The sequence below is a fragment of the Paralichthys olivaceus genome, chromosome 4 (genome assembly GCF_024713975.1).
Source record: "Paralichthys olivaceus isolate ysfri-2021 chromosome 4, ASM2471397v2, whole genome shotgun sequence".
NCBI classification, from domain to species: domain Eukaryota; kingdom Metazoa; phylum Chordata; class Actinopteri; order Pleuronectiformes; family Paralichthyidae; genus Paralichthys; species Paralichthys olivaceus.
Window position 1 is genome coordinate 11,426,200 of NC_091096.1, and position 12,872 is coordinate 11,439,071.

At 40.8% G+C, this 12,872-nt stretch overlaps 1 protein-coding gene across 8 annotated transcripts in view; it reads left to right on the forward strand.

The window, feature by feature from the left end:
- pdlim5a (PDZ and LIM domain 5a) overlaps nucleotides 1-12,872 on the forward strand; it is a 68,589-nt gene that overhangs the window by 33,690 nt on the left and 22,027 nt on the right. For 4 of the 8 annotated variants that reach the window (XM_020101088.2, XM_020101087.2, XM_020101089.2 and 1 more), the window contains exons 4-5: nucleotides 10,203-10,242; nucleotides 10,870-11,294. In XM_020101088.2, the coding sequence (XP_019956647.1) occupies nucleotides 10,203-10,242; nucleotides 10,870-11,294 (465 nt within the window). The remainder of the gene's footprint in view (nucleotides 1-10,202; nucleotides 10,243-10,869; nucleotides 11,295-12,872) is intronic. The other 4 variants (XM_069523676.1, XM_069523677.1, XM_020101091.2 and 1 more) reach the window with 2 other exon arrangements.

Here is a 12,872-nt window from a genome sequence, read left to right on the forward strand (position 1 = left end):
ACTACTACCATAATAATAATGATAATAATAGAATGGCACTCAGGGCATGCAATCCTCCGCCAAGGCTCATCAGACACCACATCGAATTTGACTAGACACAGGATCTTATTTGGATCTGCACCAAATCGCACAAACTCATAAAAATCAGTCCCCTAAACATGTTTGTTTGTTGTTTTTGTGTCAAGATCCACAAATTAACGCATCCAACCAAGTTTTATGGTCATTTGTCCAGTAGATATTGTGTATTGCTGCTAACTAACACACAAACCAACAAGCAAATGCAGATGAAAACATATCCTCCTTGGCTGAGAAATGAATAATAATGTGTCACATACTTATATAACAGCTATATTAATTGCTTGCTCATTTATAACACGGAGGATTTGTTCTGTAGCTGCAGGCATCACAGCTCTTTGTAAATCCTGACCAACACTAATAGACACTCGCAATGCAGCTGCCATTGCCACTTAATCAGCTGCGATATTTGCCAAAGATGTTCCAAAGCCAAGAGTACTAAACCAGGCTCACCTGTCTCTGTCTCTCACTGGTCTGCAGTATTTGCCAAAGATCATCTAAAACTGATGGCCATCCTCCACGGCGAGGCCTGCAGCATTCGCCAGTAATATCCTAATACCATCAGAATGCAGCTACAGCTCGCCCCACCTGTCTCTGCCTGTCTTCTGCTAGTCTGTTGTTTTTGCCAAGAAAAACACAAATCCCGAGAACATCAGGGGTCTGTGAAGGTAGCCCACAGATATTTCTGGGGCCAAGAACACTTTGTTTAGCTCATCTGTCTCTGCGTTTTAATTCTTCAGCTCCGTTTGCCAAAAACATATCTTACTTATGCCAAGTGCACTCATCTTTAGTCCAGCCAGCAGCATTGAATGGTAGCTGAGCAAACAGCTGGAACCTTGTGAGGAATCATCTGGATTGATTAACAGAGCAAAATAAGAAGCTACATTTCATAAGCCTTGAGGGGGCTGGTCACAGAATACAAACTGCAGACTCAGCACAGGTTTTTCCCCAAATAAAAGAACCTTCTAATTATAGTTACAAATGACTCTATAATAAATAGTAATCAACATGTTTTTACACTCCCAGACACAGTTTTTTTAATCTTTCACTGTATTTGTCTCATCACACTTGAAGTCCACGCACTTTGTTATCAGTTAAAAATTCCTGGGACATGTTTAAATTCGACTCACCCTGGTTTTATTACATAATCAGATGACACCATGTTCAGCTCAGGCAGAGGGAGTAAAGGTTGTGTAGTTTGAACACGTCTATGACTTTTTTTAGGATGCAACACAACATACTGCAAACGTTCTGTGTTAAACACTATTTTCAGCCTGATTTGCCAGTTGCGGACAAGTTGTGCAAGTTGTTGACAAAAGCCCACGATCGGCGCTCAATCAGCAGTTGTTAATTGCTATGTGTGAACTCTTCAACGACGCGATCTGAGAGGCTCGCTGACTGGCCCACGACAAGTTGCAGACTCTGATCAAAACTCTGAAAGCAGCTCCCCGAATTCTTTTCACTGTACATCTCAAAAAAACAACTGAATGCCTGCTGGGTTTGAGCCGGGCTTGGATAGTTTTCTATCAGGTCTGGTTCTGACAAAAACATGCAGCACAAGACTATCTTTATTCTTTACAACTGTGATGTCCACTGAAGCGTTTTACCTGCAGCCTGACGTGTAATTTTGTGATCATGTCTCTTTTCACGTATGTTTTCCTGATGAAAAGTAGTGTGCGATCCCATGTTGCCAGACAAGACTGTTCAAGACTCCATATTACACACCAGGATGTTGTGTAATGTGACCTGCACAGTGATCCGCCAACTTTGACAGTCGTATCGTATGAAACAGTCTGAGAGAGATAAAAAAAAAAGGCAAGCAACGGGCCAGCTCATCAGAAACAGAAAGTTCAACATTAAACGGATAATGAAAAATAAAATGGGGGAAAAAAATCATGGGCAACAAATATAAGACAGTAAATCTTTCATCTGTGAGTGAATCTGTATGAGTGATACTGACACCCATCAATACCCATAACCGTCTCAGCAGAGTGAAAGCCAGATGTTGATGATGGAAAACACTTCCTGGTCCAGCTGTGGATCATTTTGACGTTCAGTGCTGGACCCCGCTGCAACTCTGTCTCTTTACCCTCCCTTTCTTTCTTCTTGCTTGATGTACTGTCTTAATTCTCTTTTTGCTGCCTTAGAAAAATAACTGAGCTGCCAGAGAGAAAAAAGAAGTCGTAAAGTTGACAGCACTAAAATTATAAGAAAATAAAACTCTTTCTTCTCTTTTACTTAAGCACATAATTTGAGACTGTAGTTGGGTGTTGGATAGATCTTACAAAACCGCAGCACTAAATGCCTGTTAATCCTGAATCTTTGCTTTAATTCAGCCCATCGGGGACCCCATCATGTGCATGTCCTCATCCAGTTTGGGGCCCCTAAGTACCATTAGTTTCCGTTATGGAGCCCCAGCATGTACTGACTTTTGCCTTCGAGGCAGGGATTCCTAAATTCCTCCTGCCCAGGACCCACACTTGAAACAATGCAATCTTCATCTGAGTCTCAAGAAATCTCACCAGTACTTTTCACCGTGTTATTACAATCGATGGCCCTGATGAGACTTCGATACATCAGATCTGCGCTCTGGATCGGACTGGTGTTTCTCGGCTCCTCCAGTATGGTTCTCATCAAGATTGTCAAAGTGTGTTTATCAATTAGCTGCAGTGAGAGAAGACAGATCAGTGTTGTGATTTCTATAGTGTGGTTGCAAACAGGCTGGCTACGGCTGAGTCGTTGGTTTATTCAATTACACTTTGAATCTTTTAAACAATGAAGTACAGTGTAATGAAGTGAGCAAAGAGGTATGACAGGGCCAGTCAGGTCAAGAATCTTTAACAATGACAAAGGTGCTGTAGGGAGGAAAACGTTGATGGAATTCCATCGAGGGTTTGCCAGTCTCTGTGTCTGTCTCAACATCTCCATGTGAGTTCCTCTGCGTACATGTACGGGTTTTCCCTCTCGTTAAAGCTGTAAAACTTTAAATTAGATTTCAAAAAGACAACACATCCCATCTATGGTTTTACTGCCCTGTGACTCCAGAGACAGGGCAGACTGTAAGTCTAACCCGCTCCTTTAGACGCCGCAGTTAAAACCAAACAGTTACATTACAGGTTCATGTAAAAGAAAACATCTGTCGTCAGGCCTTCAAAAGATAAACAGTATATTTGCATGAATGTAACTTCACAGAAAATGAAATAGTTTTATGATCTTTGGAAAACATCTAAGAAGAGTTATACGCTGCAACTGTACCTCGACTATTCATCTGTTTTACGATGATATAAACTTTGCTGTGCCACTCGATGTATACGTCAGAACAGTAACTCTTAATATTTCCATACAGAATACGAAGTCTTATAACTAATGTTTGATCTAGAATATATCTTTACCGTCCAAACTTAACAAAATATGCATATTAGCGCTTTATACAGCTTGATCTGCCAAGGAGGTTCTGTTTTCATCTGCGTTTGCTTCTTTGTCTGTTAGTTAGTAGGATTATGAAAAGGGTGCGATAAGGGTCAGGGAAGAACCTCTTCAATTTTGGTGCAGATCCAAATCAGGGGCCTTTTTTTTAACTTTCTTTAACATTGCTATAAGAGTCATTTTTTAACATTTCCGTAGGTTTCTCAGAGAATAATTTATCAATATTGATGAAACACAGTTTAGTTGTAGAAATGCAGTTTGTTTGTTTATTTGTATTGTATAACCTTTATTTAGGAAGAAGTAAGCTACAATAAGATGTACAGGTATTCGGCCCTTCCTCCTACTGGAATGGTTAGTATTTGTTATGGAGGCTCTGCTCCCCCTGCTCCTGCTCTGTTGGGGTTTTGATGCAGCGCTGTTGACCTGCAGGCTGTTGGAGATGTTGCTTCCTCTCTCCTACCCTGGTAGGGTTTAACTTAATGTGTCTGTTTCCCCTCATGGTTTGCTTTTAAGACTCCTCAGAGTCCCGGTCTACTGCTGCGTGTTTTTGTTAGAAAGTGAGCTGTTAAACGTGCTTGTTTGTTGCTAAGTTACCACAAGAAACACAGTCGTGATATGTTCAGGCATTTTCTGTCAGGTCATTACCTCCTTCTGGGGTGAGCCACGCCACAGAAAAGGACACGAATGTAATTGAGTTGCACCGATTTTCAATGTCAATGAGAAACAGAGAGTAATAATGACTTTGGGCTTTAGGTGTGTGTCACATTCTCATGGGAACCACTGTGGATTTTTACCATCACAACTGGAAACACAGTCATGAAAACAGTCAAAGAAAGTCAGTGCAATGGAAATAAATTTTTCTTCTGCTGACTGTGAATGTTCAAGTAACGTATAGCAAATTTCCCCAGTTTATTTATTTGAGTAATGTTTTTACAGTGAAACCGCTGCAGTTTTAACATATTCAGTTCCTCAGGTCTGGTAAGTATCAAAATTTCTTTCAGGGTCTCATGTGACATCATCACCAGCTGAAAGGCTTGTTCAGGCCTCAGTGGAGATAGTGCTGGGAGGCAGTGGATAACGAACAGGGTGGATCACACACACTCTCACACAAATAGACAAGGCCATGGAGCTCACACACACAAAACACAGAGCTACAGTATTTGTGATCTGTGGGTGACCCCTGTCTCAGATGGTCTTGCTAATGTGAGGACTGATAAAGTGTGGCAGCCTCCAGATCTATTTAAAGGCCATGTCTAGATAAACTCACACTGTGGTCTCGAAACTTACAGAGAGATAACACAGATATATTTTAGGTCCAAGAATGTTACACCAGTTGGCGAAATCAGGGGTTTAAGCCTCGTTCACTCATGATCTCTCTGCCTGTCTGTGAGTGTGTAAGTGCATCATACCTACTTTAGGTCCGACTACCAAAGGTGCACACACACACACACACACACACACACACACAAACACACACACTTATTAGACACTCAAAAGCTGAAGCACACGTGGCAATGATTCTGCCAGTCACTCTGTTCTTAGTGGTGCATTTTCTCTTGGTCACGTTGGTCTGTCTGCTTCAGTTTAAGGTAAAATTGAGAGAAAAAGGCCTGAAACCAAACCAGCACACTGTTCCCTTTTTCCTAATAAGGTACAGAAGAAGAAAGAAATACAGAAGTGCTCAGTGTGTGTGTATGTGTGTGTGTGTGTCCTTCAGGAATGACGACTGTATACATTTCAGGAGGCTTTGTTTTAATAATCATTATCACTCCTTTTTAAAAAAGAGTGACATCATTTGAGGGAGAGGCAAAGTGCATGAGAGGCAGCGGGGACCAAGTGATTGAAATAGAGTGGAGAGAAATAGAAGGGTGCAGAGATGAAATATAAAAAGAACTGAGAAGGAAAAAGTTTTTGATTAAGAGTGAAAAAAATTAATAAGAGCTTCCAGTGAACGGCCCTGGGTCCCAGTTGTGCCTTTACATAAATTACCAAGCTGCTAGAGTTACCAGTTTACACAGTAAATGTCTGGCTTTCTCTGAATCACATGTTTCATACTCAGATCTGTAGCTCGGTCCCTTGGGAAAGCAGTTTGATCTTATCAGAGTTTCACCTTGACGCTCAGACACACTAAGAAAGAAGACATGTCTAATCACAATATCACCCTGACTCTTCTTCACTAGGTTTTTCATCACTTTGACTTCTCACACAAGCGTGTATACAGAAACAGGAATGCAAGAACCAGAACACAACCTCAAAAGCCACACAATGGAAACACAACCACAACAGAGGAAGAGAAAATGAATTTTGGTTATTAAAAAAATGACAAATGAATGGATTTTTCAAATGTTGAAAGTTTTTTGGTCAGAACACTTTCGTGTTTTAAGAGTTGGATAAGATCATTCCAAAAATATCTTATAGATGCCAAAAGTATCTCACCAAGACAAACTAGGTGCAGATCTAAGATGAAAAATGGACAAAAATACTAAGGTGTGTGTGTGTGTGTGTGTTCATTTTAAACCTAGGTGCATATTTAAGTGTACAAAACTGATCCTTGTAGCCTGTGCACCACCCCGTTAACATTTCCTGGGCCGACAAGCAATCGGTCTTGTTAACCTGCCTTTGTCCATTCACTGCTTTCTAGAAGTCTGTCAGTCAGATGGCAGCACACATCATTTGCTGCTTATCAGAGCTGCTTATTGCTGAAATATAATTATGTGTGTGGCCTTTTAAACAAGACGGACAGAGATGATTGTTTGCAAAGAGTTATATATAAGCTTTGTATGCATGATGTGTGTGTGTGTGTGTACGTATATATATATATATATATATAGTTTCTCAGAGTAAACCCAAGTGGGTAGTTTTTTCTGTTTAAGTAAACACAAAGTCACATGAAGGCATCGTGTGACAGAATCAGTTCCACTTGTAAAATTCCTTTAGACACATATATACTGTATAACATGGCTCTGTGTGACTATATCTGTGTTTGTGTCGCACAGAGCGTGTGTACGGCTTCTACTGGTGCTACAAACAGATCCCAGTCAGTGTTACCTCCACTTAAATCACTCCTGCTTTGTGCCCACACACCCACACACACACATAGAACAATCTCTTATTGATTCAGTGTGGCTGCTCGCTTGCTGGTGAAGCGGATGGCATGTCAGGGTGCAGCTCTGGAAACATCGGTCAGTGATCTCACCAGAGTAAGAATAGACCAGGGAGATTAAACACAAATGCACAACTGAGACCTGAGAACAGCCGCGAGGGTACGTGTGATTTGAGAGGAGATGAGGAAGAGATGGGGTCCTCCCCTTTATGACGGGTTAGTTTACTGCATTAACGTAGGAAAACCTGCAGAGACCTGGAACAGCTTGTTCTTATTAATCATGTTCAGTCAGCTACACAACAGTAACCAGATACAAATATGTACATCCAAATATTGTCCAGATGTGGTGAATGGTAATACATGGGACAAATGAACAACAGCAATATTAAAGACTGTAGATAGAAACTAGCTTGTATGGATAAATCTGGCACATGAACATGACAGACCCAAGTGCTCATGTTAAATAATCGAATTTTAAATAAGATATAGTATTATATATTATTTTTGGGTCCATACATTTAAAGGAGAAAGGACTGCTGACGAGAGTGGAACTCTAACAAAGAAAAAATCCAACAATATTAATTAACTAAACAATTCAGAACAAGAAAACAAATTCAAGTGTTTGTATGCATTGCAAACCCGGATGACAAATATTTAAATAGAAGTATAATAGATCTAATAAATTATATATTTTATAATTGTCAACAACATAATCTAAATTATCTAACATATTTTTATACTTAATTGTATATGGTAAACACAGTGTGGACCCTGATGTGGTAAAGCTATCAAAGCAAAACCAAAAAAGCCGGAGAAAGACTCACACTTATACAAACATGAAACAGACTAGATACACAGACACAAAGAATCAGACATTTAACACAGAACCTGTGGGAAATTCACAAACTGAACCAATACATATGTTATAGCTGCTGCTCTCAAACTATGAAATCAAAGTGCTGAGAAGTACACACACACATACATGTACAGCCCAGTAAACCTCTCGATGTTCAGCACAGTAGATATAAGATTGTTATGTTTGTCACTGTCACACTGTCAGTGTCTTTATTGCATCCACTTACTCTCTGACCCTCACACATCTGAGTTATGGAGAAACATTCCTGCGGCAAAGTGTCTGATATGCTGTCAGGTCTCGTTGTTCCTTTATCGTGCAACATCTCAGCAGGAAGGCCTGTATTGTGATAACAGGTTTTATTTCCACTCAAGAATATTTGGTTATTGCTGCGTTAATGGGTAGATCAACCCGGATAGTGTCCTCAGGGTCGTACTAGCTTCCAGTAACATGAGGTTAGGCTGCTTGTTTAGAGCCTGAAATTAGCTCTGAATATTCAAATCCCCCAGAGGATTGAAACCTGATTTAAATTAGACTCTCTTCCTTGTTCCCTTTCCATCGTGGATGTTTTTTTTCCTCCGTCCTGCCATATGACTCCAACACGTTTCCATGTTGGTGTTTCCAGTAATAGCTACAGGGATGACCATTTCATATCTGAAATACCGATTCTCTCGTCTTCTTCTATCTATTCCACATGCATCAGTTCGGTGCCAGTGGTTGCGTAACTGAGATGATCGCTGTGCTCATATCAGCTTTGATGCACTTTGGTGTTGCTGTAACTGGACTTTTTGACTTTGCTGGTCTATTTACAATTGTGTGTCCATGGAAACACTCAGGGTGGACATCCTGCTGAGAGTCTTATTTAAAAACAGACATTTCAGGTGAAAGGTGAGGTGATGTCACTAATTACACTGAAACACACGTTTGTCATGAAAAATATTGCCTTGTGTTAAAATGCTAAAACGTAACTCTACATCTTCTTCCTCATTTCATGACTGAGGTCTTTAGATACTAATATGGCCCTGCCCCTGCTTCCTCTACCTGTCCAGCAACTGAGCTCCACCCACAAGTTGACAGGATTGATCACTTAGGTTTGTGACATCACAAACCCTGGCTGTATTTTTATCAGCCTGGCATTTGGAAACACTGCTTATTTCACAAATATGTCTTTTATCATATAAAGGACAGGAGGGAGACATGTTAACATGTTTAAAACTTCTGCACAGCCTGTTTTAATCTTGATTACCTTCTTTGTTGGACCTATCACCTTTTTCTAGAGGTATGAGGAAAGCTGCTATTTGACCTGTGTGTCCTTAAACTGTACCCGTGACAAGTTATGGGAGTTGTAGAGTCTTTTTCTGTCTTCATTTCATGGCCAATTTTTGCAACAGGTGTTATACTCATTTAAGATCTAGCGGCGGAGCAAGGGGCGGAGAGGGAAGAGGACGAGCATCTGAGTAGCTGTACCTGCAGACTGATGTGTTTGTAGCTACTACAAGGCTGTCGGTTCAGATTTACAGAGATGAAGGACATGAACCTCCCTGAGGAAGTTTCTTAAAGCGCTGCTCTGAAAGGAATGTGGGGCTGCTGACATTTAAACGTCTTTGGTTACTGCAAAGTGTATTCAACCTTTAATTTGTATTACCCCGTGTATTTTTCCCCTTTATATCAGGCTCAATTAAGTCGTAATGCACCTGGCAACCATCATTTGTCCCGTGATTGTAATGTTTTACTTTAGGAGATTAATTTGAACCAACCTAACCACCACAGCAAACTAACTTATTAGAACAAGAATAATTCAGTCGAGTAGATGAAGAGTGAGCTCTGAGGCCAACTTGAAGCTGATGCAATTCCCAAAGTTCTCTCCATCTCTGAAACACTTTCTTTTAGACTCATATTTTGCTACGTCAACCCAGAGGTTGTTTTGCAATGAAAGCAGTTGTTGCCAACACAGGAATTTTGACCTTTCCTGCTGGATTTTTTCTGCCATTGATTCACATTCAGGGCAGGCTTTACATCAAGGGATGTGCAGGTGTAGCTGCTTGGTAGAACAGCCAATAGGAGCAACTTATTTCTGAACTGTCCTGTGATTGGTCAAATATTGGTCTCAATAATGCCAAAAATATGTTGCCATCCCCAGTTTTACTAGTAAGTGTAAATTGAAAGTTTCAGTTAATTTTGTATCATTAAAGTGTGTGTGTGTGTGTATTTGGATGAAGTGCTAAGCTGACATCACCTCAGATTGTGGGTCCACAGTTGACCTTTTTCAGCAGCTGGCATAAAGTGTATAAAAACACCAAGCATATCACATTGATGCAGGCCTCTTATACTAAAAGCAGCTGGAGTCAAACGCACACATAAACTAAAGGAAACCACAACTTTCATCTCCGGCAACTCAGATTTCACAGTTTGACAAAGAGACACAATAAGAGTCTTGGACTGTGTCACAGCTGACGACAGAAACCTCTCAATGTTCGGTCCCGATGCTGACAGCTCGGGTTCAGCTGTAATTCACCAGAACCGCAGCGTCTCTCAACCTCCGACATGTTACTGCAGGGTCTTAGCAGCTTTGAATAGCTGTATGAAGATTAACGAAACATTTTCTTTTGCTCATGGTGTTGAGTAACAGTCATTTAAATCCATAATTGGCATGCAAATTCAGACAAACAAAAGAAAGAGCACTGAAATTCAAATAAATTGTGTTTGTGCAACAATAACTCACACTCACTCTCTCTTTCTTTCCAGAGCCTCCAGTGTTCCCAAACCTCCGCCTGTGGCTCCAAAGGTACTGTAACACAGCATGTCACTGGAAAAACAGAAACTTAAACAGCAAGTACATTTATACAATCACAGACTATTACTGTTTATTGAAGGCAGGGTACACCAGGTGACTCTAGATGTACGAAATTAGTTTTTGAATCTATACTTTTTATAGTTTCTTATGACACATGTCATATTTATGACAATATAAAACTTTTTCAGTGTTCAAAATGTGCTTAATTGCATCTGGAATGTAGCCTTACTTTGCCATGCAGATATATTAATAACTCACCTGGGGTACCTTGTTCTTTGAAAATTTTAATGAAGTTATTACATCCTTCTGAAACGGTGCCATGCAAACTTTTTGTTGCATGGAAACAACCTTTGTTATATGTTTCTTATCAATGCTACATTAATGTTTGGCTGTAAATTATACTGATGCCTCCCTATTCAAAGAAATCAAGAGAGTGAATTTTGAAATTAAAGTAGAGCTATTTAGATTTTACATAGCTGTTTTTAAATTGAATCAAAGTTTATTATTTGGAGAACCACATATCCATAAATCATAACCTAGGAGGCGTCAGTATAGCGCGTGCTGTGCTGTGATTTATTTTTTTGTGTGTATTTGCATGCTCCTCCCTTGTGCCGGTAGGACAACAGATCAGACATCATAAAACCAGTGGCCCTCACCCACCCGCCTCCACCATCCCACCCGCACCCTCACCCCTCCAGCCCCTACAGCAAAACCACTAGACCTTACGGGGGCTGCGGCACGAAGAGCGACTTCACTCCGCCACAGTCGCCCTTTGCTGCCTTCATCCCGTCCCCATCCTCCGCCTTCACTCCTGCATCCTCTTACGCCAGTCCTCCAACTCCTCCTCTTCCTCCTCCCCCACCTCCTGTGTCTTACCCATCCTCTGCCTCCTCCTCACCCCCTGTCCTCGTTCCGCCTCAGCCGTCGGTGTATAACACACCCATCAACCTGTATTCCAATGAGAACGCCTGCGAGGTGGCCATGGGGCAGAGGCGGGGCCTGTTGGAGAGTCAGGGCGGAGCGTTACCGCTGCAGTTTAATGGGTGAGTGGCGGCCTCTCCAGCCAATCAAACAAATCTGTCCTTTATTCTCTTGGCTCTATCTATCGTTCTCGTCATGGCTCCAGCTTTAAGTCTTTAGTCTTGTTTATTATGGTCTGAAACGCGACAGTCTCCTCTCGGCTCTTTGCAGCTGGTTTGGTTGACATTTAGAAAATAACAACTTAAAGCTACCAGTCTGGAAACACGTCACTGTAGAAACCTGGCGAGGGAAACTCTGTGCTGATAGACATTTAATAGCTGCATATTTGCGATGGATGGAAAACTTGAGAAGTGATGGAATTTAAATTAAATTAGCTCTTAAACTAATGGAACATGCTGTAAATCATAACCTTGAGTTGTCATTGGTTAAAATCTTAAAATTTAAGACTTCAGCACACACTTTAAAAAGGAATAAAAGACTTGAAATCATAAGAAATACAAATAATCCCTGGTGTGGTGGTTATGCAATATGGATAACCCAAAGCTCTCTCTTCGCGTTGCGGTTTCTTTTCTTTATTTTATCGTCAATGAAAGTGGACTTCTTCACCTTTATTTTGAAGGTTGGGCATAAAAGGTCACATTAATAACTTTTATTTTAAAGTGTTGATTCATCATGTTTTATTTTTCCCCTGCCATCCTTCACACCACCTCCCCACACACACACACACACACACACACACACACACTCACACACCTCCCTGTGTTTTTGCCATAACCTCAACTCCTCTCTTCAGAGGCATAGTGAGTATAACTATGGTGTGATGCTATGACTAAGTTTGTGTATATATAGCCTGCATCAGTAACGAGAGCTGTGTGGCATTCTGTTTGCTCTTCTAAAAAATTGGCCAGTCGGTAAAAGATTCAGCCTCGAATCCATGACAGTGTACACAAACCTTCATCAAGCCATTTTTCTTCCATTTTCAATTCATTTTTTTAGTGATTTATCTTAAAACTACCGGATTATTTCACTCAGTTGTTTGAATATACTTGTTTGATACATGTTCACTCTCTCTCTTTGCTGTTCTCAAGAAACACACTGACAAAGTGATCAGTGTTTTCTGTTTCTGTGAGACTCAGCAGACACCAGTGATCTGCACAATATAATCACACACCACACACACACACACACACACACACACACACACAGACACACACAGATGAATTTCAGACGGGAACATTGCCTCCTTCATGTATCACAGATGACATTTAATAACATCTCTACTTTATTAAAGCTTGATCTCCTCTCTCTCTCTCTCTTTTCATTTGAATGATCTGTGCCGTGTTTTTCACCGCTCAGCCTCGACAGTTATTTTGTTCTTCCACAGCAGAGGTCAACTTAAAGGTTCAGTGTGTAAGATTTAGGTGAAAGGGATCTATTGGCAGATCTTTAATATAAAATAATTTTTTTTTTACAGTAGCCCAGACTGGACAAACTAAACAACTTTATGACAACTGAAGGCTCCCACAGGTTCTCTATCATGTTTGGAAGGGGAGAGTGAGGGGAGGGGAACTCAGCTGCAACACGCAACTTCACCACTAGATGTCACTAATTTCTACGCATTGAACCTTTAAAGATCCACC